The sequence below is a fragment of the Syngnathus acus genome, chromosome 1 (genome assembly GCF_901709675.1).
Source record: "Syngnathus acus chromosome 1, fSynAcu1.2, whole genome shotgun sequence".
NCBI lineage: Eukaryota > Metazoa > Chordata > Actinopteri > Syngnathiformes > Syngnathidae > Syngnathus > Syngnathus acus.
The window spans coordinates 10,478,071-10,488,797 of record NC_051087.1 but is presented as its reverse complement, the minus strand read 5'-3'; the positions used below and the strand labels follow the sequence as shown (position 1 = coordinate 10,488,797).

Below are 10,727 nucleotides of genomic sequence, written 5' to 3'. Positions count from 1 at the left end.
TCAACAGCAGCAAAAATGTTAATAATGTAGTCTGGGATATCATTTCCCACAATCTACCATGCGGACTCAACCAACATTCCTCCACATTCAGAAATTACTCTTAATACAGCACTGCACTACAGATTAGCAAATTTATTTTAATTAATAGTCAGGATCGTTCTATTTTTGACATCTATTTTGGTTGTTTTAATTTTTTATACCCACTTGTACTGTTCCACAGATCACCTTAGATGCATTTCACGCCATTCTTTGAATTTGTTAATTTTTCTCTAAAAACGTAAACAGTGTCCCATAAGTGAATATTGACCTATATATTGGCACTGGACCGGGACACCTCTTATGGCCCAAGACTGCCACCACGTGTTGAGGACCGGGAACTCCACGTCAAGTAGCACAAATCACAGCCACTTCTCAATGCTCATTCTCAAGGATGCTAGTCAAATCATGCTGCAGGTTAATAGAATAAATAAATAAATAAATAAATAAATAAATAAATAAATAAATAAATGTGTTATTGGGGACAAAGCTAAAAAAAATTGTAATGTTACCGCAAATTTCTAAATAAAAACAGTATGACAAATTTTTTTTAGTTCATTAACAATTTATCTTCCTCAAGGGGAAATTAAATGGACACACTGCTGCATATCCTGTAACAACATGAAACATTTTCAAACAAGAATCTTATGACATTCATATGTTTGTGTTTAATTAAGAGCATGTGACATTTTTTTGCTTACACTTTAAAAAAAACCTTCTGTTTATTAGAATTTGTCATTTTAAAAAGTGATATCTTTTAATCTCATATCATGGGCCCCAAAAGAACACATACCACTTCCGGAGAATTTAAAAAAAATAGTACTTTCAATTTGCACCATACATTGAGATGGAATTTGGCACTGGGCAGCGCAGTGTGCTAGTGGGTAGCCCATCTGCCTCACATTTCTGGATATGAGTCCCACCCTCAGTCTTTCTTTGTGGTTTTTGCACGCTCATATACATGCATATACATATTGCTACTTTTTAGTAGGCTATAGTTTGAATACGGCTGTCTTTTTGGTTTGAATATAGGCTCGGACAACATATCGACTAATATACTTCATGCAGCATTGTACATTACTGTCGTTATCAACTCGGATAATAATTTTAAGATGCAGTCGGCTACAATTCTTACATCAAGATGTAAATAAATTCATTTGGATACTGGGAAATGTAAGTACTGTGTAAGCCGTTCATAGCAATGCATAGTGCAGCAATTCCACATTAAATATAGAAGTTGCATAAAGGTCATTTGTATTTACAAAGACAAAGGGTCATTCCAATTGTCCTCCTCTTTCGTCGCCGCTTGGTGCTGATGTCTATATTTGTTGTATCGATCTTTGTTTCCAAGCAGGCTTTTAGAATAAGTCCAGTCTCTTTCAAAGGCAGCTTTCATTTGTTCCATGATCTTCCCTCCATCGTTTTTCATCAGGGCCACCAACCCAACTCCACCATTTTTGGAAAAATCATTCCCCACCCAGTTGTGGTTTCCTGAGAAGGTAAAGCAGAAAATGTCATCATGACAATTTGTGTACATATCTTCACAATGCGCATTTGGGGATAAACTCAAAGGGCTGTAGCGGCATTTATAAATCATCATTGTCCAAAGCAGTCATTCTTAATTGAGCATACCAAATGATGAAATAATTAAAACAGTATCTATGAAAATTACTATTATTATAAAATACGCTAAAAATGTAAAAAATGCAAAATGCATTGCCTACCAATGTAAAAAGCATTATCAGTCAGCATGTACTTGTTGTGATTGAGTCCATATTGAATGTCATCCTTTTTCTCCTTGTGACTGAAAAACCTCTGAAAGATAATTGAATGAATGAAAATCATGTAGAATAATTTGACATAATAAATATTAATCAGCACAATGTCCAGACAGGGAAAGAGGAGCTGTTCCACATACCACCTCCAGAGAACAGTTGTTCAGCTGAACACACAATGACTTGAGAGAGGTTACAAAGTTAAAGGTGAGAGGGTGAGTGTTCTTCCAGAAGCTGATGAGCAGGCGAACTTTGATCCCTCTCAGAATCACAGCCTCTCTTATCATCTCATCAAGTGGTGACCAGTACCTAATGATGAAGCCATTAATTAGATGATTTCCTCCCTGCTTGGACGAAGCAAGTCCATCTTCATTACATCTTTTCACAACCAGCAAGGTGAGTCAAAGTGCATTCACAGCATCAAAAACAGGCATGAAATAGAAGAGAGTCACATGAAGCATCTGTTTTCATTTCAGTACCTTGTGACCAAGGTTCCTCTGAGGCGTCTGCTAACCAGAGGGAGGTAGTCCATCACAGAAATGAAGATAAATGTCTTTGCGCTCTGCATGACTTGATCGATGGCGTCTACATCGCTCGTGCGCTCTTTAGCGCAGAAAAGATCAGGGGAGGTCTGCAGAGAAGATACACCACTAAAGTGACTGACTGTTCACATACACAGTTTACAAGTCAAGCAAACTCAAATGGTTCATTTTGGTTGTGACAGAAATTACAAGGCAAAACAATGTATGCTATTTTAGTTTTTTTGCAAACATTACAGAGAGGTCTCAAGAGCAGGTTGCGGCCTACAAGGGCAAATAACATGAATAATCACCCCGCACTGTAGCATGCTAACCTGACCGGTGGTTCTATTTTTAGTGATGTAACCCTGTGATATTTTTTTACAGCCATCAGCGCAAAGGATTTTTGCTAAAAAAAAAGACTTCAACATTGATGTGCAATCAGTGAGTTTTTGTTGTTGTTTTTTTGATGATTGTGCATCACCATCAGTTATTTGCTACACGACTAACCATCTCATCCAAGATAACTTTAAAGTAAGATGTGGGGCTCACATTCACAATTAAGGACAATTTAGGGTCTTTAGTTAACCTAAGAATAACGAAAGAAATAATGAGAAATATGGAAGTAGAAAGGCTGCAACACCTGGAGAAAAGCCACAAAAGCACAGGGAAAGCATGAAAACTTGGCACAGGAGGGGGGGGGGGGTATTCACATCAAAAGCGAGGTGGGCAGATGTGCTAACCACTATTCGATTGTGCATGACCTTTTCTTAAGATTCTGACAAAAACATCCATGGCATCAGTGCAGATATATGTAGTACTAATATAAAAGCAACAAGACCACACTCCTACCGACTAGGCTAATAAAAAAAATAAAAAAAAGATTTCTTTAGACTTTCACATCAGGCACCAAGACTAATAAATTTTTATACATACAGGTATTTGTCACTTAAATAATGGTACACATTTGAAAACTAAGTTGCTATTCAAAGCAATTTTCCATTTGTAATGCTTTGCATTCTGGTTAAAAAAACAACAACAATAAATACTAAAGAGCCTTACAGACACATATGCAACTGCAGGCGTATTGTTGAGCTCCAGCTCCAGGGCCTGATCTCTCCCATAGAGCGCTGTAACTCTCTTGGACCAGATTGAGGGGATGTAGTCCCTCTCATGGAGCTGCCAGTAAAAAGAAAATACTCTGTGGAGGTCCAGAGCCAGACAGCTGCAGTTATACACCATCAGGCCCAGCTCCTTTCTCTGTGGGATGTCGAAAAGAAACAAAGTGCCACCAGTTATACAGCAAGAAAGTTGAGCTTGTGAAAATAACAATATTGAGCCCAAATAAGAGTATTTCATGCTTCTTTTGTCCTCGTTCAGTCTTTAGGTCTAATTATTTTTTTGCAGCAAAATATTGATGTTACCTTGGAGAATGACCTCCAGTCCATGTCAGCGCTGCCAACGTAGATGTGTGTCCGATCCACAATCCAGAATGAAGAATGGAGTCCTCCTCTGGTAAAAGCTGTCATGTTAACCAAATGCACTTCTGCATCTGGACAGTAAGAGACAGACATGATTTAAAAGTCAAACTAAATGCCAGTTTGCCAATTACTTACTGTGCGTTGCCAAAATCTTCTGTTCTGCAGAGTTTGTCAGACTGCTAGCAATCTTTAGTTTGACCCCACGGGATTTCAAGTTGAGCAATCTCTGGAATAAAAGCTGACCCTGCGGAAGCGGTAATAAGTGTTTAGGCATTGTTTCAGCTCCAGCTCAGCAGGTCAAAACTCATTAAAAGGGGAGGTAATCTTCAAAATAATTAACGTTTTTTTCATTCGGAGCACTTGGGAAATACAAATGGTACATTGATGACTTTGTACCTGCCGTCCTGTGTTTGGCATAGTTTCTTTTTCCGAGGGCGTCAAGTTCCAAACAGGTGACACTACCTGGACTGAGTGCTTCGCTATGTCCAGCAATGTGTGAAAGCCAACAAAGAGTGGCAAATTACGTTTACCATTCAAGTGATCTTTTAGATCCTCGGGGATTGTCTCCATAAGGACAATGCTGCAATATAGGAGCATCAACAAATCAACATTCTTCGTATGTCCTTTTATTATTCTTTCAATTTCTTGGTTATCTCACCGACAGTCAGTGCGACAGTTCTCCTCTGTGATTCCATCCTCATCGTCTCCCCATATATCCACGGAAGAGAAGATAAGCACCAATAGTACAGCAAAGCAGCACAGCAATGCAAAGATGGCAATGCACTTCTGCTGAGTCTGACACACAAACAACAACTTTTAGTCAACAAACTGCAAAGGTATAAACAGGATGAAAAGACAACAACATTCATTATAAGGCCTTGGGAAAGGAAAGTAATGACCCCATAAATGTTAATTTCCTCAATCAATACCGGGAGAAGGTAGGTTTTGAGATCAATAAACAACGCTGCGTGTTTATATCGGATAAGCAATACTGCAGCTTTGAAAGAAATAGCAATAGGGCACCAGAAAATCACACGTTTGCCCACAACACTGAAGGTAGGCAGAATGCATTGCTCAGAATATTTGACTTTTCTGGATACTGCCAGCTTTGTTGTTCAAGCATGTCCCCCTTGAAAGGGATTTTATGACCTCTGTCTCAAGCTCCAGGCCAATGTCTTGGAAAAATAAAGATATATATTATTTGTGTACTTGAGTGTATATTGTGGCTATATTAAAGGTGTGGGAGAGTCAGACATCCCTATTGTCCTGACGCTGTCTCAAAAGCCTTGATTTTGCGCTTTCAAAGTGCAGTGATGCATTTTGGTTTTGCTTAGCACTGCCCACTTTCATCATTCCTTTTTCTGTCTTTGATGGTTTTATGAGTTACCGAAATGCTAGAGTTTATAGTCACAAATCACAACATTTGACAAATTGTGATTACATTAATTCACTGTTTAATTTTCAACTGCGTCATACTTTTTTAACATGACAATAAAGCTTGTTATGCATCAAGGCTGAGCATTTTATCACTATAAATAATCTGAATAATAATATAATAAGGACAAGGCTCTTAGCATAACGTCAATAAAATTTAATATAAAATATTTTCCCCAATGTGGCGGATGAGAGTATATTCTTTTTTTGGCTGTGTTTGAAGATGTTTATTCATTTCTATTCCTTACAATACTGTAAGGATACTGTTTAATTGTCTACTCTTTCTTCATGTCTCAGTTAATTAGGCTGCTATAGCACATCCTGTGTACCGTACGCTCCTTTTTAAATCCACCGAGACCCGGGGATTTTCATTAGTCTGACCAGACCGTGCTTGACATGCAGATATTGCCATTGAAGAAAAGTTCCACTGAGCTCTGGGAAGGTTTTTTTGCTGAATCATCTAAAATTCACCGAATAGAAATCAATTATGGAAATAAATGTGAGTTGCTGAATGTATGAAACAAAATTACATTATATTCATAACACAGCCCAGACATTCTCAGTGACATTTACAAAAAAAATGGAATCGAGATTTTACATATCCATGCATATTTGAAGGCGAGGAATTGGAACGTCACCTTTACTGGTTGCTTTGTGGTCGGTCCTGCCATGATAGCTGCACTTCAAACTTCTTTGACATCAGTACATTTGTTTCATCAGTCCGTTTGGGTCGCTCAGTTGGCTCTGCTCCATGCGCATACTTTCACACTTCATATGTTTCACTGATACCCTGAGGCTCTCTCTGTATGTGTTTGCATCTCATGTCCTGATCTTATTTGCAGCTTGAAGAGTGTGTGTGTGTCTGTGTGTGTGTGTGTGTGTGTGTGTGTGTGTGTGTGTGTGATAAAGAATGAGCAAGTATGCAGCTCCATGCTGACTCAACTGAGGCTGTGGGAGAGATGGAGACAGACCAAACCCTCTTGTTCAAGCCACCAATGCAAAGCTGCTGTTTTGAATCCCAAAAGCCCCAGTCGCTCCTTCCCTGACTCCCTCCCCCATGCATTGCTTTTTAATCTTGTACTATAGCTACACCATGATCCAAGTTAAATTGCTATACACCTGCAAGGAAGGCTCTAGAAACCAGGGCCGGCTTTACGCGGGTGCAAGAGGGGACCTTGCCCCCTCAAATCAAATTGGCACAAGCTTCGTCAACTATCTTTCTCCTTTGATACGTGCTGTGTGCTGACTGACAAACTGTCTGCAGTGATATATTCCCACCAACAAACACCCAATCACAAATGAGGATGCTGGATGTGAATGCCTTTTGTACCTAACTTTGAACAGCACCTAATTCTACATGCTGGGTTGAGGATAATCACAGTAATCACAAGAAAAGGGAAAAACAACAACAAAAAAGGACCAAAATAAAATCTGTCAGACTACTCTATCATGTTTATGAAGTGCGAGTGTTTGAGAACATCCTTGGGGTTTGGTTTGTAATATTATTTATATATTTTTTCGATGAATTATTGTCATTGGGATCAAATTTATGCGTTGCATCGATGACCAATCACAGTCAAATAATTGCTGGTATTGGTACAAATTGAATAAAATAAATATTTCCCAATAATAATAATAATTTCTGTTCCCTCACCCCTGAGTGATTACCACCTCAATGTGTTCAGAGGGTTACATGAGGACTTTTCATTTCTTCTTGCTCCTTTATGAATGCAAGACAAGAATCATTTAAAATTAAAAATCATCAATTAAAAACATGCCATTGGCAAGGCACAAAAAACATATAATAATAAAATATAAGTGAACTAAACTAGCATATCTACTGTATGTAATCCTTTCTATCACTTAAATAATTGTGGCTTTTGTGGGAAATTTTCAAAACGACTACCGTACTTTTATGTTTATGCACATTATCCGAAAACCTCATTAAGCAAACTCAGCGGAACAACATAAAAAGTGCAAACACTTTCTTTGATGCCTTTATTTAACACAACCCATCTCACAAATGAATAGTTACCTAATAGCAGGAAACAGCTTGCAACAATATATTGCAGACAGCAAGCAAGCCTTGCTGTTTTAGGAGTCCTATGAGCACCATCAAGACAGAGAGGTGTGGGGGGACTTCAATTTTATGTCCTTTTAACTTTAAGCAACGTGGGAATTGACGTAAATACGATTCGATCGTGAATAAATTCTTCAAAAATAGGCCAATTATTTTGAAAATTACATTAAACTTTTCTTTGTGTTAACAGATAAAATGTGTATGAACAATATATACAAAGCCATAATAAGAACATTATAACACTGTGTGGGATAGCACAAGGAAATGTCACATTTTACTGTGAACGTTTGAGCTGCTTAATGCATCTTCTTTCCCCTGTGACAGAGCAAAAGGACAGCGAGAGCGAGACTAGAAATGTCTGAGTCACATCCTGAGGGAGATGGCTGCTCTTCCAGATGAATACACAACCACTCCAAATCTTTTTAATTTTTTATTAAAAATACATTGTAGTATGAAGTTGTCAGTACTGACAGAAATCTAAGACACCTCACCACTCACAAATGATAATTACCAATATCAGGATTAAGATTGATCTCATTGAACATTTGGCATTTTACACATAAAACATTTTTGGATTGATGACAAAACACTAGATTGAGACAAATATCTTATCATTCCTTGTTTTTTATATTACTCCTAAAATTCTGTTAAATAGATTCTGTTAAAATAAAACTATTATGATAATATATTGATCGGAATTTATTTAACTTTGCATTTCAAGAGCTCTTTTTCAAAAAGCTACAAAGCCATTTTGATTATTCTACGATTTACCTAGACCTGCAACTTTTACAAATATACAGTAAACTTTATCGTGACATTTGCCCAGTCTAAAATTGACTCAGTAAAAGATAATATTTTTTTCATTATCTTTCAGCGTGATGATTCTGATCTTTGGCTTTTAACTTGGTTTGGAGAGGAGCGCTTAATTACCTCCCATCAAAAAACACCTTGGACGATGCCAGTGAAGGACGTTTCACTGTTGGTGTCTCACCTTCACACCGGAGGCTCAGTGGCTGGTTGCAGTGCAATCGCTGCAAGTGTTAGCTTTTTTTATTAAATTTTTTTATTTTTTGGGTCGTCCATGTTACTGGAGTATCAAAGTCAAAATGATATATCAAGTGAAGGCTGACTGGGCACAATGCCATGTTAATATGCTGCTGGGCCATGAGCCAAATGCTTTAGTTTTGGATCTAGGAGTAAAATAAAAAAGATCCTGTCTGGCTGTCTGTCTGAGGAAGCTCCATCAGTGAGTAGCCACAGCTGACTTGTTCAGCGAAAACCACCATCACAGGCTTCTTTCAGTCAGCTCGATTTACTGAAAGCAGCCATCAATTTTGATGTTCACTCTCGTCGGCTGAGCACAGCATTTGACACCATGCACACAAGTTTGACCATTGATTTTTTTACATTTTAATGACTTTTGTGAAAAATGTCAGCGGTTTTCAGCAGGGCAACAAAATAGTACTATTGAATACCTATGTGTCATTTCACGCTCCAATGGAGAACAGGGGGTGAATTATCAGTTGCTACACTATTCTTCTTTGCACATGTTACATGATTAATATTTCAAGGAGAATGCTTAATGGAATGCATTAAGCCTTTTATGAGCTTGACTGTACATTACCACCTCACATTAAGGCACCAGAAACAATAACAATGCTTGAATTAGTGTAGGGTATTGCAAATATTGGATTGGATACATCAGATCAATTTATGTTATAGGCTACAGTTATTGTATTTACTTCAGCTGGGAGATGTAATACCTCAGGATTCATGGGTAGCTGAATCTCGTTTTCACCAATCATTACAAAATAACAAAATAAAATCAATCAAAAAATACATCACAGCCCATATGAGAAGATGAGGAACTGAAATAAACGAAAGTAACTAAGTTAAGTATTTATTTTTGGAGAAATGCCAAAGCATTTCAGAAATGGCACAGTATGACTTCATGAAGTCAACCGTCGTTCATATGTATTTGGGGCGTATGTGAAAGCAGAGGTTTCCATCCTCCACAAAATATATCCAACACCACACAATTCTGGCCTTCCGAAATCTAAAAGAGCCAACACAATGAAGAGAGTGGCAACAAGACACCCACTTATCAGCTGCTACCAATCAGAAGAAAGCGATTATCAAAGTTTGCTAATCAAAGACCCCAGAGACCCAAACGGAACACCGACTGTTGAAAATCACAAGAAAATAGCTCAAAGTGCCACACTTCTCATATTCAACCCGAAATATCTTTTAAACCCAATGAAAGGATATCAAAGGTTGACAAAATAAAAAATATGGCATGGCACCTTTAATAGGGGGTGTGTGGCATGTGTCTGTGTGTGCGTGCGTGCACTGGTAGCGATGAGGAAATTAGTGATCAATACTCATCTGTGACAGAGCTCAGCCTTCTCTGTCTTGTGTTTCTACTGTGCTGAATTTGATGCAGCACCAACATTAAGCGCACTTCCAATGGATATAAACCTGATTCCATGTTGCACTTTGATACTAATTGAAATGTTCTCTTGTGTTTTCCAGCCTTAAACACTTTTGCAATTGGATACTTTTACAAACACAACTTCCAATGGTTATGTTATGCACAATTTCAGAAACATTTTAAAAGTGATTGACTTGATGAAATGTCATAGGTTCATTTGTAAAAGAAAACAAAATGAAAGGAAAAAAAAGTTTGAAGTGTTGCCCTACCTTCTCTGGTTTGTCTTTCCGGCGCAAAAAGATGGTTGCAGAGTAGCCCTGTTGTTGGGCAGCACTGAAGCTGTTGTTTTTCACTTGGGACAGATCAGACAGCAGGGTTGGGGGTGCCTCCTCTTGCCCCCTCGACCTTGGATTATTTGACAGTTCCATTGATGGCCTGTTTGTCTGTGTCTGTCCTGCCTGCAGGGCCACAGACAGTCTGCCTCAAGCTATCTCAAGATGCTGACACGTCCTTTTCTGTCTGTCATTTAGAGCTGCGGTTGCTTTTTGTCTTTCTATGAGCCATCTGACTCGCAAGCTGCAGCGCTTCCCTTGGCTCTGTTTGTGGCCAGAGCACCAACGCCTTCTCACACTACTCATGCTTGTTAGGGAGGGACGCTGTGTGTGTGTGTGTGTGTGTATGTGTGTGTGTTTCATGTGTATCTCATTGGTCTAGTAGCAGAAAGGGAGGGGCGTGGAGTGGGCCTCTGGACATGATGAAAATGCAACAGGAGAGGCTCTAGTCGCAGAAAGTGGATCTTAATATGATTGAGAAACATCCGATAGGAATATTAGACACTGACAGAAACATACATAAGTACATGATACCGAAATACAGAATAGAATGTACAAGGAAAACTTCACCTCAAAAAATGTTGCAGCAAGAGCCACCACATGCCTGCTGAGGATGTTTGAGATTTTTACAGCCTGCATT

The 10,727-nt window shown here is 38.5% G+C and overlaps 1 protein-coding gene across 2 annotated transcripts; it reads right to left on the bottom strand.

Annotated features, from left to right (window-relative positions):
- Positions 1–679: 679 nt before the first annotated feature.
- On the bottom strand, positions 680–10,373 carry pld5 (phospholipase D family member 5). 2 transcript variants are annotated; one of them, XM_037240864.1, is made up of 10 exons: positions 10,025–10,373; positions 4,469–4,605; positions 4,207–4,390; positions 3,946–4,054; positions 3,754–3,881; positions 3,392–3,589; positions 2,291–2,442; positions 1,955–2,120; positions 1,761–1,851; positions 680–1,527 (listed from the first exon to the last, which is right to left on the bottom strand). In XM_037240864.1, exons 1-10 carry the CDS (start codon positions 10,181–10,183, stop codon positions 1,295–1,297), a joined length of 1,557 nt encoding a protein of 518 aa, XP_037096759.1. In that variant the 5' UTR covers positions 10,184–10,373; the 3' UTR covers positions 680–1,294. The 2 variants fall into 2 exon arrangements, with proteins under 2 accessions (XP_037096759.1, XP_037096849.1); XM_037240954.1 differs by lacking the exon at positions 10,025–10,373 and adding an exon at positions 5,883–6,179.
- Positions 10,374–10,727: the final 354 nt, after the last annotated feature.

Coding starts and splice junctions, on each gene's coding strand:
- pld5 (XM_037240864.1), bottom strand. CDS start 10,183: ATGGAACTGTCAAATAATCCAAGGTCGAGGGGGCAAGAGGAGGCACCC. Junction 4,055..4,206: donor TGCCAAACACAGGACGGCAG/GTACAAAGTCAT, acceptor CCGCTTCCGCAG/GGTCAGCTTTTATTCCAGAG. Junction 1,852..1,954: donor ACAACTGTTCTCTGGAGGTG/GTATGTGGAACA, acceptor ATTATCTTTCAG/AGGTTTTTCAGTCACAAGGA.